This window comes from Dermacentor silvarum, chromosome 3 (genome assembly GCF_013339745.2).
Source record: "Dermacentor silvarum isolate Dsil-2018 chromosome 3, BIME_Dsil_1.4, whole genome shotgun sequence".
NCBI lineage: Eukaryota > Metazoa > Arthropoda > Arachnida > Ixodida > Ixodidae > Dermacentor > Dermacentor silvarum.
This window is the reverse complement of record NC_051156.1, coordinates 151,896,976-151,914,513: the sequence shown is the minus strand read 5'-3', so window position 1 is coordinate 151,914,513 and position 17,538 is coordinate 151,896,976. Positions and strand designations below refer to the sequence as shown.

The 17,538-nt window shown below is 49.5% G+C and overlaps 1 protein-coding gene across 2 annotated transcripts in view; it reads left to right on the top strand.

The window, feature by feature from the left end:
- LOC119445932 (uncharacterized) overlaps positions 1 to 17,538 on the top strand; it is a 276,735-nt gene that overhangs the window by 6,086 nt on the left and 253,111 nt on the right. For both annotated transcript variants that reach the window (XM_037710238.2, XM_037710237.2), the window contains exon 2: positions 4,290 to 4,387. In XM_037710238.2, the coding sequence (XP_037566166.1) occupies positions 4,290 to 4,387 (98 nt within the window). The remainder of the gene's footprint in view (positions 1 to 4,289; positions 4,388 to 17,538) is intronic.

Below are 17,538 nucleotides of genomic sequence, written 5' to 3'. Positions count from 1 at the left end.
AAGGGCCCCGTGTCACGCAAAATCCGGTGTCGGCGACCGCCGCCAGCGGCATGTTCCGTCAGCAAAAATCATCCCGGACAGTCAGGGATGTCACACAAACGAACAAAAGTACGAGCGCCGACGCAACGCATACACGCAAAATACCACACGACCAAAAGCATCTCCACTGTGCGCGACGCCGCTACTCAGAAAAGCCGAAAAGCCCGCACCGCTTCTGCCCACCGACCGCTGCTCTAAGCAGGAATACCGGAAGTTCCGTAGCCGGAAAAGAAACACTGTAACTGCGGTGCTCACTGGTCACATCCTAACGGTCCGGTCTGGATCAGACGCATAAGTAACGGGCCTCCTAACAAATACGCTGCGGCTGTTGCGCTCTTTGCGCTCCGTGCGACTGCAACCTGAACAAAATAGTTGCGTTTCCGTTTGCGTTTCTTTGGAAACATCTGCGCGTTACGTGCATAGTCTGAAAATAGTCGTATGCGTCGCCTAATATCAGGCCGGTTTATCGCTACTGCGCTTTTCTTGTTCTTCTTCTTGTTCTTCTTCTTCTTTTTCATACGAATTGCTTGCTTCTCGGTAATGCCAAATATGTAGTCTGTACGATTACAATTGTTCCTCTTGTATAGATCAGAAAGGGGGAACATTCGGCTGAGACAATTATCTCAAGATTACTACAATGTTCGAAGAAAAGGCGCTCGACGACGCCGTACAACAACCCCTGCACACGCTACAATATCCGCTTCACCATGTGACACGAGCTTGCAGCTCGAGAGGCCCTCACTCGTATCTCTGATACGCGGGGCTTTAGGAGCTTCATGGTTGCACACTTCGGGCACGCTTTCGCGTTGTATACTCGTATATATATCACAGCTTCATTCGCCGTATCGGGTGCATACGTGACGCCTTGCGATGTATTCTTCCTACCACTGCATTTTGTGCGAGGAACAGAACGCATCTATACTTGCACTGCGATGACCACTCCCGCCCTTGTGCTATAGTTAAGGTAACCGCCGGCTATTAGCCGGACTTTCATAGCTTCAGGTTTACTCCAATTTTGTCCCTTTCATCGCATTCCTTTCATCTGAAGGCGATGGTTACTAATCAGAGCTCTAGCTCCTGGGAAGCGCAAGTTCGCGAAAATAGCGACAGTGCCACGATTCTTGTTCCTAGTACTACGCATTCCTGCTCAATATCATTGCCTCTTGCGGTGGATACTCGGGGTTTCGAGGTAGGTGTCTCAATATTTTAAAGTTTTTAGAATCTATTCGAAGGTATTAACCATTAAAACAGACCGGGGGGGGGGGGGGCAGTGTGGCAGGAGGGACAGCTCACTTATGCCGGTTGGCGCTATTAACCGCTGGATTACTGAGAATGAGGTGCTGCTAAAGAGAAATACGAGATTTCGAGTGTACGTTATGTAGTCGACAAATGATCACAAAGTTCTGTCCTACTCATTTAATTAGGGAGGCATTTATTCTAGCAATACGTAGCCATATGAGATCATGCAATGGTAGGCTTCGGTACACTCCAAATGCGTAAATACAAAAACAAAAGTTTATTCAGAGGAAATCTTGGGCGCATACTAGTGCCGTGTGAGCAGGTCTCTGGGCTGCGATTTAGCACTGGAATAAATAAGTATATGTAGACATAATTGTTTTTGTTGCGTGCAAGCGTCTGTATTTGTTGCCTGAAAAAAAAAAAACGTTTGTTAACGTTGGCCTCGCCAGAATCACGTTTTTCTCCCCTTTTCGCCTTGTCGATGCCATTTCAAAAGAGGGCATTGCGGTGCGACCTGTTAAGCCAACTTTCGTAATCATCCTCGTTTGTTCGATTATTACGTGTGTCACCTGTAATACAGTGTTTCCGTGAAACGAAGACTTCCAATTATTATGTAGGGCAATATGTTTTCAGCTAGCGTTTCTCTTACAATGAAGCCGTCTATACATGACGGGCAACAAAGAAGCACTCCAGCACAATTTTTCAAGAATCAGGTAATATTAGAAACAAAGGTCACGAACCTTAGCTTAGAGATCCGCTTTGTGCTGTTCATGGAATAAATATTTGCGTGTTATAAAACGCCAATCTAAAACGAATCTAAAATGAATATACTTCGTCTAAAGTTCGTTTCGTATTCTTCCTAATGCAACTTATTGTTCAAAATAAAGGCTGGTTAAAAAGATGTATAAATCAGCTCGACAGAAGAATGCAATTTCGCCTAATGGTACAAACTTCAATGTATGCTGAAAATATTTTTTTTTCATTTTAGTTCACATCTCAAGTTCACGTAAGACAGTCTTCATTGTATTGTTACTATGTCGCCACAATTTCCGAAAAATAGACCAACGTCACTCCAAGCCGTCGAGTAACGGCTTTTATACACGGTCTCATTTTACAATATACGTAATTGCATTGTGAAGCCCCAAATAACCAACAAATTGATTAATTACATAATTAAATAATCAGTTCATTGTTTCGTTATTTGTCTATCTGTTAATAATCTAATTCATTAGAATAATAACTATTGGTTTCGTCTTTGTGCCAATTTTCAGAGCGCTCTATTAAATCAATAGGTTGAAGATTCTATTATTCTAAACTAGCCCGTAACCGGCAAGTCAAGTCAATACGCACTGAGTTGCTTAGATTTTTTTTTGAGGGGGAGGGGGTATTGTTATAATGAGAAAAGTTGGGCGTGTTTTACGCGGACTATATGGAACCGTGCGTGAGCATGCCAAGTTTTCTTGCTGCATTATTTCTTCATACAGTGGTCACAAAAGAAGGCAGTCAAGACGCCTTCGAGTACCCTGCTCTCAAGTAACCTGTTTAAATGACTTTGACACTCCCGCATTTTGTCTTCTCTTTTAATTCGAACCATTATTTGCCTAATTACAGGCACCTTGCGGTGTAGGTAGGCTCTTGTCTCGCCTCGTTGTGGGCTTCTTTAACAAAAGGAAGTGTGGAACCAAACCTCCGTTTTCGAGCGCAAGAGCCCCATGCTCTAATCATTAGACCTAAATCGCAGGCATACTACTATGGTACCAAAGCCGACTACCTCTTTGAGACTTTTCTCGCTTTCTTCCCTCGCAACAGCTCGCGCTTCGAGACGTTATGCTATAGCAGAGCGTCTCAAAGCCTGAGTCGCTGTGTAGGCCGCTCCCACAAGTGGTGTATTTAGAGTGCACCACCTGTGGAAGCGGCTCATATTCCCCAGTCCTTTCCTCGTATCGTTTCATGCAACGTAAAAAAAAAAAAAAAACTGTGCGACACTGTACCGCCTATGTGATCGACCCAGGTCGAACATGTTTGAAAGTTTCATCACCGGAGCATACAAATGCCATCGATGTTTTAACATACACCATACGCCATAGACATAGGTTGTTACTTTTGTATAACGCTTAGTCGCGGGTGTCGGCACAATCCGTGTTTCTCTCGCTAACGCGCGTCCGTTGCCGGTGAAGACCCCAACAATCGCCATGACGTCAACTCGGCGTCGAACGGCCGGATTATAAAGCATGCCTTCGCCGTCACAGAATCGTCGCCACCGTCATATTACTGCCGTCGTCACACACACACGCACACGCGCGCGCACACACACAGGCGCACACACACAGGCGCGCACACACACAGGCGCGCACACACACAGGCGCGCACACACAGGCGCGCACACACACACGCGCACACACGCGCACACACGCGCACACACGCACACACACGCGCACACACGCACACACACGCGCACACACGCACACACACGCGCACACACGCACACACACGCACACACACGCACACGCACGCACACACACGCACACACACACGCACACACACGCACACACACACGCACACGCACACGCACACACACACACACACAATGCGTTTGTGTGTTTGACGTTTGACTTATGCGTTTGTGCAAAGCAATTGCTTGCTTTGCACAAACGCGTTGGTCTATCTAGTAATTCCTTGTGCATTCGCAAACAATGTTCATTTGACATCTATCTCCAAAATGCTCCGCGTAATTGATTCCCACTGTGCACGGGACCTGCATATTTATTCTATTTTTTTTTTCGCGCATGTTCTTTCTTTCTCCGCTTTTCTTGTTCATTCTATCTCCCTGTACCTTCTCCATCAGGATATGGGGTTGCAAAACAGGTGTTCCTCTTCCGGTTGGCCTCAGTGTCTTTTTCATATCATTTCTCTCTCTCTCTCTCTGTGTGTGTGTGTGTGTGTTCTGGTTGGCTTTCTCCCTGCTTCGAGTGCTCAGTTGTTTTTTTCTTACTCTCTCTTTCTTGACACAGGTGATCAACGCTGACTCCGCCGACCAAAGATCTTCGCAGTTCCCCTCCGAGGGGCCGGGGTTCGCCCAACGCTGCGCCGTATGGCTGGTGCCGGCACGGTGAGTGTTCCCGTATAGCAGCCCCGCAAATCAAGGTGCGTCGCGTTCCGGTGGCCCCTATAACTTGACAAGTCTTTCCCGCCGATTATTTTCCTGCCTCGTCACCCGTCGAGCCAAGCTGAACACGCCGTGTACCGGAAGTACACCAACACGGAATGCTGATGAAAGTGAACAAGGTCCAAGTGGGCGTTATGATTAGGACCGACACTTTCGGAGACACCAATTATTTATGCATGCCGAAAATTTCGTTTGAGAAGTTTTTTACCTCGTTAGTATAGGGACCGATGTTAGGTCCACTATAACAATTCGTGAGTCGGCGAGCGAAAGAATAAGGGACCGTTCAGGCCGATGGCTGGAGCAGAAGCAGCAATTTTTTTCTTCTATTTTTCTAACCTCGCAGCACGAGGAACGAGGCACATGCGCATGAGCGCGCCATAAATAACAGGCGACCGATGAAGATGACGATGGCCGCTAGAGTTAGCATCATTAGATACAGACGAAACAGGCTTGACTGGACTGGAAGAACTTTATTTAGGTCCTGCAGGACGTGCTTAGCGCGTAGCGGGCGTCTCCCACGTAGGGACCGACAGGGAAAGCCTGGCGGCCGCTTCGTGGGGCTGCTGGACGGCCCATTGCTGGTCGGCGAGAAGCGAGCTTCTGAGGGACTTCTCCCATTTGTCCGAGGTAGAGTCGGGATGAGCGTTTCTACACTCCCAGAGCGTGTGTGCGAGTGTCGCCGTGTATCCGCACGAGGGGCACGTGTAGCTGGGGTACGCGTCAGGATAGAGAACGTGGAGTTTGGCGGGGTTTGGGTATGTGTCTGTAATACGCGTAGGGTTAGCGCCTGTGGCCTGTTAAGTTTGGGGCTAAACACTTTGATTTTGTCGGTGTTTCATTGTTGGGCCACAGATGCGGGCTGTGGGCGTGAGCTTAAGAAAACGAAGCGTTGGCCTCTTGTTCCACGTCAATAGAGCCGTCAGTGAATATTTACTTGTAGGTGGGGTCAATACATCTTATCTAACTGCTTGAACACTAAGTACTTGTCCTGTCGCGCAGGTGATACCGCCCATGGGCGCCTCATGGGCTACCCGGCATAAACGAGTTGTTTCTACGGTGGTGAGCGTAAATATCGTGATGGAAGCTGCCTTGCGGAAACTGAAATCTTGCACAGTAAAACCGGTAATATTATCGGACTGCGAGCCAGCACTCCTGGTACTTCAGGGAGGATTTCCGCAGGTCCTTTGCCTACAGCGTTCTTTACGACAAAGTGTCTCTTGGCGGAGGGTTGTTTTTCTACCTCTGGCTATTTTTGTGAAATCTCCAGTGTATCTATCAGTAGTCGCGCCTTGTTCAGTGGAGATGGACGTGGACCGCTCAGGGCGGCTGCCGGAACCGGCAGCGTCAGCGACGGCCCCCTCCAGGAAGCGTATCGGGCTCCAGACTGACAGCGACAGCGAAGGCACCGATATCTACTCGCTCAGCGCAGCGAGAACCCTTCCGACGACGAAGACTTCGAACTTGTGCGGAGCCGCAAGGCGAAGAGAACGAACACCAGGTCCTCTTCGTCTTCAATTACACGAACTGTTGAGCCCACGCGGAACTCCGACGCCAACACCATTCTGTTTATGCCTGTGCTACCCAACGATAACATGAAGCGCGGATTAACATGCAATCTGTCTCGATGCTGTTTGAGACCGTGGTGCCAAGTGAAATCACGGACCTTAGAGCAAACATCCGCAAAAATGTACTGTCGATTGATGCCCTGCATGCGGGTGCTGTTAGCGCCCTACGCAAAGTAACCTATCTTGATGACATGTAGGTGATGCCATCACCGGTGTAATATATGATGTAGCCTTGGCCATCCCCAGCAATGACTTGCAGATTCTGGTTAAAGCAGCGAGTGATCGGGACGTCATTTTTCATGTCTACCGCCTGGGGAACTCAGGTTACGTGAAGATTGTTTTCAAGGGCAACTGCCTCCCGTCGCACGTTAAGGTAGGCCACTTTCGTCATCCCGTCCGGCCTTTCATTCCGAAGCCTCTGCAGTGCCACAAATGCATGAAGATAGGACACGTGAGCAGCGTCCTGGGAGAACGAGACAGTGTGCCCCCGCTGCGCTGAACCACACGCCGTGGATAAATGTGCCGCCACTGTCATGAAATGTCTAACCAAGGATCTCATGAGGCCTCATCGAAAGACTGCCCCAAAAGTCTATCTTCAGCATATCTTCAACTGCGCCACATCAGCAACTGCGACTGCGCCACATCAGCATATCTTCAAGCACAAGGCTTGACTGTCCGCCGTGGTTGCTCAGTGGCTATGGTGTTGGGCTGCTGAGCACGAGGTCGCGGGATCGAATCCCGGCCACGGCGGCCGCATTTCGATGGGTGCGAAATGCGAAAACACCCGTGTACTAAGATTTAGGGGCACGTTAAAGAATCCCAGGTGGTCCAAATTTCCGGAGTCCCCCACTACGGCGTACCTCATAATCAGATCGGGGTTTTGGCACGTAAAACCCCATAATTAAATTTTTAATTTAACAAGGCTTGATTGTATCAACCGAGAAATGTGCATTGATTGCATTCACACGTAAACCTATGACACCATACCCGGTCTCTGTTAATGGACACAGAATTGCCTATGGAAAGACCCATCGATTTTTAGGTGTAATAATCTACCGCAATTTTTCCTGGAGCCCTCATCGCACGTACCTGAAGAAGAAAAAACTATCGTCAATTGCCCATGTACTGAGATTCATGTGCGGGAAAACATGGGGCACATCTGTACTCTCCATGCTTCAGTTGTACAGAGCTCTATTTCTAGGATATCTACGCTACAGCCTTCCAGTGTTGTCCAATACGTGCAAGTCAAATGTTCGCTCATTGGAGAGCTTACAAGGCCAAGCATTGCGCACTTGCTTAGGACTTCCTCGCTGAGCGTCAACACCTGCAACAATCGTCCTCGCCAAAGAACATTCGATCCAAACATACGTTGCAGTGGATTGTCTCAGGGCGCATATCCGTCATCTTTCCCGCGTCCCCGATCATCACTTGGCGTTTTTGCCTTCGCAGAGACTTCGTTCCACGTTTTCTGAAGTTATCGTCACAAATTCAGATTGTATTCCATCAGGATACACCCCAGCAGCAAGGCCTTCATTCCCCTTGTGGTGCCTGCAACAGCCTCAAGTGCGCCTAAGTATTCCGGGAGTAAAGAAGGCCAATCACCCAAAAAATAGCTCTGAAACAGATGACGCTGCTATTAATCATTGAGACCTACGGTGACCGAATACACATCTATACCGATGGTTTAGTCTCATCTACCAGCTCTTCAGGTTCCGTTGTCATTACGGCGATGAAAACCACAATCAAGTTCAAACTGTCACACGTGACAACACCAACGGCGGCAGATCTTGCTGCCCTGCGTGCTGCTGTAAAATACCTCCTGCAAGCGACACCTCAGAAACGGGTCTTTTGCGATTCTAAGGCTGCACTTCAGAGTCTGCATTTTGCCCTTTATTACAGGACTCATGAGCAGCTGGTATATGAGATAAGAGAAGACCACCATCAAGGTATCACTAAAGGGCATGAAATTATATTTCAGTGACTACCTGGACATACCAGCATTGCTGGTAATGACCTCGCCGACGAACCCGCCCGGTCTGCTCATTTGGAAGGCCGACCAGTCCCAATCCCCCTATCCAGGACCAACGCTGTAGGAAAGCTTCATATGGCGGCTGAAGCTATGACGCACAAATATTGGTCTTCTCTTAACCTCGCGAAGTGTCATTATCACAAATACGACACTTTCTTGAAGCTACAAGCGTCATCAAACATTTCCCGCTCTGAGGCGACAGTATTGTGCCGCCTCTGGCTCGGGGTGGCATTTACAAATGCCTACGCGTTCCACATTGGAATGGGGGATACGCCCATGTGTGACTCTAGTGGAACCAGAGAAACAATCGAACATGTCTTATGCCTCTGTCCCCAGTTCGACGTCGAGCGTGAACCTCTCCGGACAGCATTGAACCGGCTGGACTCTAGACAACTTTCAGAAAAGAAGCTGCTTGGACCATGGCCGTATCCGTCGATGGCACAGAAAGCCACGAAAGCGTTGTTACAATACCTCAAGTCGACAGGTCTTGGTGACCATGTGTAGACTTCGTGCGAAGATTCAAATGTTCGCGAAACTGTTCTCTCCTTTCTCTCTCTTTTCATCCCTATACCCCCTCCCCAGTGCAGGGTAGCAAACTGGTCGTGCGTCTGGTTACCCTCCCTGCCTTTCCTCTCTTCTATTTCTCTCTCTCTTCTCTCTACGCAGCCTGAAGAAGCTAAGCAGTTTGAAATTTCAACTAGATCCTCTCAGTGGCCTCCATTGCATGTCTGGAAATGCAACAGCGGTCAGTGCATTGCGCGTCAAGCACTAACGTAGAGGCCGACGGAGAGAGTACCTGAAAACACCGAGCGACTATTTAAGGCAACTATCGTGAATCACTTTCACTTCTCATGGTCTCCGCCGTAACAGCGCAGCGTTACCAAAAGACTCAGCCGATCAGAATCATCCTGAATGCACCGTATTCTCAACGCCGGCGTGGCGTCGAGGGATAGTCATCCTCACCAACGTATTCGTTCTACAACGGTCATGGTGATTTCAAACATTGCTTGTTAGAATGTCCAGAATTAGTGGAAGAGAAGCGCAACACTTTCCCTGACAGGCTGAAATAGAATGGCTCCGTACGCTACCACGGAGGATTTCATGTTCCCGCGGGGACATTGGATTTTGAAGAGAAAAGGTGTTTCGTCTAGTCCTGAAGTTTTTTAGACACCGACCTGTTCAGCGAGCGGTGACTTTTGGTAAGTAATGCTAAACGTTACCAATCGCCCATACTTAATTGGCATGTGGCGGTATGTGTTCTCATCTGTTGAGGGACGAACTTCGAGGAGCGGTTGCATTCTACCGATGATCTGCTTAATAGTCTTGACCGCATTAAAATGACACAATTAAATTGAGCGCAGACGCCTTCATGGGCATCTGAGGTTTTAGTATCATCATCATCATCATCAGCCTATACTTATGTCCACTGCAGGACGAAGGCCTCTCCCTGTGATCTCCAATTACCCCTGTCTTGTTAACAAACTGACGTTCCGCGGAGCCCCAGGCGCAACCACCGCGCAAGGCATCGGCCGAGCGTCAATCTTCGGGCGAGTGTGACGAGAATAACTGGTGCAGCTCTTGAAAGCCGAGAGATTGGGAGATTATGAGAAGTCAGTCTGGGTGATAAGTGAGTGGCTCTAGAAGCCGCTAGACACCAGCTAGTACCGCGGGACTCTCGCAAGTTAATCGATAAAGCAGTAAAAAGTATTATATATCCCTACAAAAATAAAAGGAACGGAAATAGTGCAGGGGGATGGAACATGGGATCTCACAGTGAAAGCATGAATATCATGAGATCAAAGAAGTATGCAAGACAAGCAAAAAAAGTTGTCGCAGTTTCACCTGAAAGGCGAAGCATCAATTGCGATAGCAAATTTGTAGAGAGCTGCTGCTGCTGCTGCTGCTGCTGCTGCCGCGCATTAGTTCAGCTGGGTGACGAGAGCGATAAATTTACGTTGTCCGCGGCAGGCGACCTTCCTCTTTATCAAACCTTAACAGGTTCTATTATTACAACATATTTTAACAATCAAAACAAGGGATGTCAACTTAGGCAACGACTTAGACCACGCAGCGTTTCTGTGCTGCACTTGTGCCTTTCTAAAGATCAGCCCTATCTGCATCGTTCCAATGCAACCTAGCAGTTATAGCGCGCGTGAATGGATGATTTAAAAGGCACACTGCATCCGCTTTGAACATAAGGGATCCGCGTATCTTTAGCACCCATTCGAGAGGGAGCCATAAAACTGAGAGTTATGACACGCCGGCTTAACGTTTACAATGCCTACTCACCCCACTAACCATTGCTTCATCGCTTATCAAGTCCGAACGGTGCATAAGAAGCCGGCATTCAGGCATTCAACTGTCTTTTCGCGTTGCGATGCAAGCATCTTCAGCTTTTTTTCCTATGTGCACAGGCGGCTTCACGGTGTGCTCGAATACTAGAGTGCATGGAACCAAAATATGTACGTTCGCTAGTGTTTTAGAATATTATAACACTAGAACAACGCTCACTGCAATGGGACAGTATTGGTGAGCGTCCTGAGGACCTTTTTGCCCCTAGGCGCATGTCATTCACTGCATAGAAGTTCATATCCTAGCCATCCGACATTTCCATGGCTATGCGCTATCTGGACTGTGGCGTGCACATGAACTACGCTCGCTCCGGCAAATTTCGGGCGGACGCGTGGAACGCCAATCGACCTTCCTTCTGAGCACCAAGGCCAATGAAAGTCTTCGCACATCTGTAAAACAATTGTGCGATTCGACCTCACGAAAAGCCATGCAGAGAGAGATAAAGTGAGGAGAGAGCGAACCACCTGTCGTGAGTCCAGCGAATCCTGTCCTACCGTTCTCACGTGTTCGTGGTGAGCGTTTGGGGCCGCCGGTCGGCCGCCCGCTCGACCCTCGGGCATGAGCTGCACGTCAAAAAATGGTGCCCACCGTGGGACACCAGCGGTTTCAGCCCTGACGACTCCTCCTGCATGTGAGTCTGTTAAAATCAAGGTAGAACCCTTGGAACAGCCCCCGCCTCCGCCAACGTCATTGACTCGTCTGATCGAAACGGCGGTCGCTAGGCCTAGCAATGGAAAGCTTGAGAGATGTTTCGTGGAAGGAACGCCGTCTCAGGTTGTTCCGAGAGTGTGGTCGTTGCCCAGTGGCCCATCTCCGTGCACGCCAGCTTACTACGGAGTGAACTCCGCTTACGCAGTGCCTGTGTATTACGTGCCTTGCGTAAATCAAATGCCGCTGCAAGCTGCCCAGCTGCAGCCGGCGGTGGTTGCGTCACCATTCGCGACATACACGCCGTACCAGTGCACCGACTCCGCGCGTTCGCAAGAAATGAGTGCCACCAATGACTTCATCGCAGAGCAAGAAACCGCACACGACGGCAAGACACCCCAGAACGACCGCGATCAACAAACTCCCGACGATCTCGACCACAGCGCCCGATCCACGTGCATCGCCGCCGACGATAAACCCAAACCACGACGTCGTGACTCGTCACCGCCGGTGCTGTGTACCGACTCTCCCCGTACCATCGCTTACTGCTACAAACGTGAAATGGCAGATCGCCCACTAGAGAGCGACCACCATTTCGCCAGCGCCGGTTCCGGGCAAGGTAGAATAACGGGGGTGCCGGTGTTCATCCAGTCCAAGCGTTCCGACGGAGCTCTGCTCGGCGTGCACCCCGTCGACTTGTTCGTCGCTGTCTCGATGATCGCCGGCACCGCGCCGTCTCAGCACAGGCTTACGGCCACCGGCTGCCTTCTCGTCGACATGCCCTCGGTGGAGGGCGTCAACAGGCTGCTCCACAGCGAACACTTGTGTGGAGTCGAAGTCAAGGTCTCCATACCGGACGCCTACCAGAAGAGTTCGAGCGTCATCCGGGGCGTGCCGACGTCGTACACGGAGAACGAACTGCTCGACCTGCTCAAGCCCCAGGGAGTCATTCACGTGAAACGGCTAGTGAGGTGCACCGTGGGCGGCAGTGCGGAAATGTCGAAGCCCACCGGCAAGGTGGTGCTGACGTTCCCGCGCAACTCGGAGCGCCCCGGCAAGGTGGAGATCGGTGACGAGGAGTACAAGCTGCGAGAGTTCGTGGACAGACCCGCCCGCTGCTACAGGTGCCAGCGTTTGGGACACGTGTCGAAGCACTGCGCCGCCAAGTTGAGGTGCAAGCGTTGCTGCGGCCCCCACGACATCAAGGAGTGTCCGCGCGACCGTCCGCGCCGCTGCGCGAACTGCGGCGGCCCGCACTACCCGAGCTACAAGGGCTGTCGCGCCTACGCCCAGATGCTCAGAAGCGTCAAAAGTTTTCTCAACGTCACGTAGCGGAAACATATGTAGCCACGTTTCCTGCTATATAGGCAATACCGAAATGATCGCGGTCCGTATTCACGAAAAGCTGTTTATGCTAGAATTGCTCGTAAGAAAAAAAAAATCGCAGCCAATCCTGTCGCTGGACGTAATATTAGCAAAGGCCACCAGCGAATGACAAGAGCACTTGCGAAACAAAAGCTTTGTGAATTCGGTGTGAGGTTCTGCTGTGCGATGGACGAGAGGCGGTGGGGCTTCGGCGGTCTGTCGAAGTGCCCACAGCCATGATTCTTGTGACGTTGGCACAGGGGAAGTGTTAAGACGCCGGTAAGAGGTTGGAGAATGCGCTCTCTTATCACCAGGATCAATAAGCGTGATCCGAGAGAGTGCGTACTTTGTCCTGTAGCGAAATGCTGTTTGCTAGATTATGTCTGATAAGCGAGAATGCTAGCCAGCACCAGCAATTAACATTGCCTTCTGAAGCATCAGCACTATCCGGTTGCTTTTCGTGTCCGGCCGAACGAACTGTCATCACGTGTTTTATTCGCTCGGAAAGGTGCAGTCGCACAATAAAGCGAGAAGCTTTATTAGTAGCTGTACGAGGGGTCGCTTCTTTTCTAATTTACTTTGCGAAGGGCTAAAAAGTTACGAACCCAGATGCTGCACAATGGGCTGGTTTCATTTCCGTAGCTCGCACAGCTGCCGCTGTATATACCTCAGCTCTGCGCCTTCCATTTCCCGATAAATTTGGCACGCAGCCTATAACTTATAAATGTCTAAAAATGTCTATTTAAAAAGAAAATACAAGCTCTGTTTATTTTTGCGACGGGGTAAAATTAGGTTACTCTTGCGCCTCGTAATTCTCGACATAAAGCGATGTCGTAAGACAGCCTATACGGCCAACTTTCCCAACGGCTCCTTGGGCAAATGTGTGCGGCCGGGCTTCTCGTATACCTCGACTCTAAATACGCTGCGCAAGCAGGCGAAGAAAAATCGAACACATCAGCCGTCACGAGCAACAGCCGCGGAAATAATTTAGCGCCGCCAGGAGTTCACAACAGACCTTCTTTTCTTGCTTTGCGCTTCTTGTTTCATTTTCGACGTCTGGCACCCAGCTTGACGACAGCCAACCACCTACGCGGTCCGTGCGGGCCGCTGCTGCATTTTCCTCTTCCTCCCTGTTGCGTTGCTCCTTTTTATACCTGGCAACACTAGACGTTCCTTCATCTTTTTTTTTCTTCCTCGTCGGAGCTGTCTCTCGGAGCTCAGGCACGCAGAGCTGCTTGGGAACTGCGCACTCTGACAAACCAAGCTGGCGTCCCTGATCTCCGAGGTGACGGGAGAAATGAAGTTAAATCCGGCCCGGAAGAAGAGATTGTCGGTAGGGTAGGAGACAGGAAGACTTGGCTGTACGGCCTACTATATTGCTTACTTGTCCGCTGGTTTCATTTCGAATGTCACACAGTCTGGGACTTTTTTTTGTCGTTCTCTTTTTCTATGTTATTGGTATATGTATATAAAAAGAAAAGTAATAATTAAAGCTATGATGGGCCACTGATGAAAAAAAAAAGGGGGGGGGGGGTGAATAAAATGCAGGTTAAAGGCAACAAGAAAACAAGTGGGCCTTACGCTGCCCTTTCTACTTTGAATTTCGGCCCCTTGAAATAGCGATCGGTTCAGAACTGTTATTCAAGTATTCTTGCTTCCAGCGCGCACGCTTGTTTGCGTGATCTGGTTTTCGTCTCTTTAGGACCCGTGTTTAAAGTAGGACTTTTTTCGCAAGACGACGACGCGCATTCTAAAGAAAGATGTGCGTTTCGGGAGGATATAGGCTTGAAGAGAGGCGGCGAAGATTGAGCGATGGTTGCGCTAGTTTGTCAGTGATTGCAGTCGTGCGTAGTTGACATTTTGTATATGAATGCATCCGCCAAGAAGCGTGTGTTTTTAAAAGGCACTCAAGATCGAGTGCTAAATTTACTGTATGTGTAAGGGCTCCTTGCCATTGGCCAAGCGCCGTCGCTAATGATATGTCCCGCGTCTGGACCTATCATTGACGTCATGACGAAAACAGTAGTAAGTTGACACATGACAGCTGACGCAAGAAGGGGAGGGGGGGGGGGTAATTAGAAATTGCTGAAGATGCCTTCTTTATGCAGTGAACATAAGTAGGCTGATCATGATGATAAAGAATATAATGACGATGATGGTGATAACTTGAACTTCTGCAACAGTAAAATAGGTACTGCTGCCGCTAAGGGAGGCTTGGTAAGCTAAAGAAAAGACGCAACAGATTTGGGGGACGCTTAAGCTTCGCCTTTAAGAGTGGAACGCGATAGTATTCGAAGAACCCTGGCTGCTTATCAGACTTCCCGGCAACTGCAGCTTTCTTTTTGTCTAACTTCGCCTTCGCATGCGGCTGCTGAGGAGGCGAGCGCCATCTGGATGGTACTTTTGCAAGGAACAAACCGCGGCGCGCCGCTGTATGAGTGGTAGAAATGCCGGAAAAGGGGCTTGTGTTTGAGTTTCCGCGTTTTCTCGTGTATTCAAATTACAGTCCGACGCTATCACGTCTGTAGGTTGTTTACGTCGTGCTATACGATTTCTCTGATGCATTTTACTATGAGAAATTGAGTAAGTTCACGCCTCTGCCTCTGCGCCATCTGGAGGGGCTGCGTGATCGGGGTGGTTCGGGATGATTTCTTCGGCCGCGTACGCCGATGCCGACACCAACGCCGAAGCCGGATTTTCTGCGACACGGGGCCCTTAACGCTGGCGCGTTAAAATGATAGCCCGGGGCAACCCGCCACCAAGTTGCACCCTCATTCCCACCGAAGCTTGCCGCGGCGTCGTAGATTTTATTACGTTTTGTCTTTCTAAAGTTCCGAGCAATCGCATTATTCTAAGCACACAGAGGCGATATGCTTCAGCTATCGTGCGTAATCATTGCGAATTGTTGCATTTATAAGGCAGTTATAGTGAAAATGACCAATTTCCGAAGCCGCAAAATGGTTTGAAGCCAGCTGGGGTCGAAGTTTAGGCAAATCCACGTACTAGCCATCCTTCCCGCGTGCTGGCTTAACAGCCATGCTTACAGCTCCGGTACGTACCAGCGCCAGGGTCCTCTCTAGTAATTTCTTTTAGTAAACTAGATGACTTTCATCATAGCCTCCGAGATCGAGCTCGTGATCTCGGAGGCTGCACAGACCTTCCGTGTACATCTATAGCCAGCGCCTGTTATACGGTGCTTTATTGCTGCTATTCTGCCCCATGTGTGTCCCGTGTGTCCAGCTTGTCAGAACGTGCTGGCAAGCCCCATGTGTGTCCTGTGCGTCTCATTTCACTTGTAATCGTCTTCATCTGGTGTAGCACGCTTGAGTTTTCTATTCTACCTTCGGTGATTTTTGCAACCAGTGACAAGAACACTGGGGGACGTGGTCCTCTGCAATGGGGGACCCGAACCCCGCCCAGAAATTGGGTCCTCAACGGCCACTTCGTTATGCATCCGACGTTAGTGACCGCTTCGACCCCAGCATGGTCCCGATTGTGTCATCTGATGCCTCCTCAACTAAAGATATGGGCTCGGACAGCGATTTTACGTTGTAGTCAAGCAGACGTCTGAAGAGAAAGATAAGAAGGACATCACCGACCAGTCGTCAGGCGACGAAAAAGGCAAGTGGCAAGCGGTCATATACTATCGCGTACGTACCATGACCACGACAGCGTACAACCTAAACTCACTGAATAGGCAGAGTCTGTCGGAATATTTCGATCGAACTGCCCCTGGTCAGGTGGAAGAAATACGTATAAACGATCGAAAGAACATGCTTACGGTGGAAGTCAATACACAGATCATTCTGGAAACACTGAAATCAATCACTCAGTTGGGAAGCATCCCCGTTCGCCCATTCCCCACATACGGCTAAGGAAGTGACAACAGACGTTATCTACGACGTGGACATTGAGATTACAGACGCTGAGCTCGCGAAGCTGCTGTCATCGTCGGCTCCTGTGCTCAGCTTTCACCGTTTTGGACGGTCCCGATGTGTGAAACTAGTATTTCAATCGGAAACTTTACCAACACACGTCAAGGTTGGATATGCGAGGCATTTGGTACGCCCTTACGTGCCGAGGGTTTTACAGTTGCATAAGCGTATGAAACTTGGACATGTCAGTGCAGTTTGCAAGGGTGCTGTAACATGCAAACGTTGTGGTGGACCTCATGGAGACAGCAATTGCAATGTTGCTGCAAAGTGTCCAAATTATTGTGGTGCCCACGACGCAACGTCAAAAGAATGCCCAACGATCAGGAATGAAATCGGTATTCTGAAGATCGTTCGAGACCATTCCACACACAGGGGAGCGGCAAAGGCTATCCACCGCCGCAGACGCCGTTCACGACACCGACGTCAACGGGACCGCAGCGTTCCTCGCGTAGAAGGATCCACGGCTCAAGTGCAGCCTCCACCACTTCCTCGTGTGAGGAATGAAGACACAGGTGCCCCAAAGCTTTTATACTCTACGAAAGAGCAAGGCGACTTGTCATCGACCCCAAACACATCGGAAGCTCAGTGGCCCTCGTTACTTTCAAGGCCTGCGGAACGTCCTTACGTACCACTCCTACACGTAACGAAGAGATTGAAAAGACGGACGATATTGACGTCCAGAGTATGCTGAAGAATTTGATGGGCTCAATGCACAGGATTCTTTCCAGCCTAAATACCCCAGCTGCTAAGGCTTCCGTGCAGCTACTTGAAGTTTTGGAACCACTTCTAGTAGGTTCTTCACCGAACAAGTACGGCGATGATGTTTGAACAACGGATGCGACAATCGCTTGTTATGCAATAGAATGCTCGAGATTTACGTGGTCGTTTGTCGGATTTCCGACAGCGGGTATTTAGGTACCAATTTCCAGTTATTGTTATCTGTGCACCTAATATGGATTCTTCTTTCCGTATTTCTGGATATGTCCAGATATGGTCTCGTAATGACCAAACCTCAAGCAAAGTATTAGTTTGCGTACGTCACGATCTGGTGTACTTCAGACATGACGTCCCATGGCATACTACTAACGATTACGTATGCCTTACCATAAAGCACAGATGGTGGACGTTCTCAGTGATTGGAGGATACATCCACCCAAGAGCGAGGATTGATTGCTCGCACCTGATGTCTGTGCTGCAAGC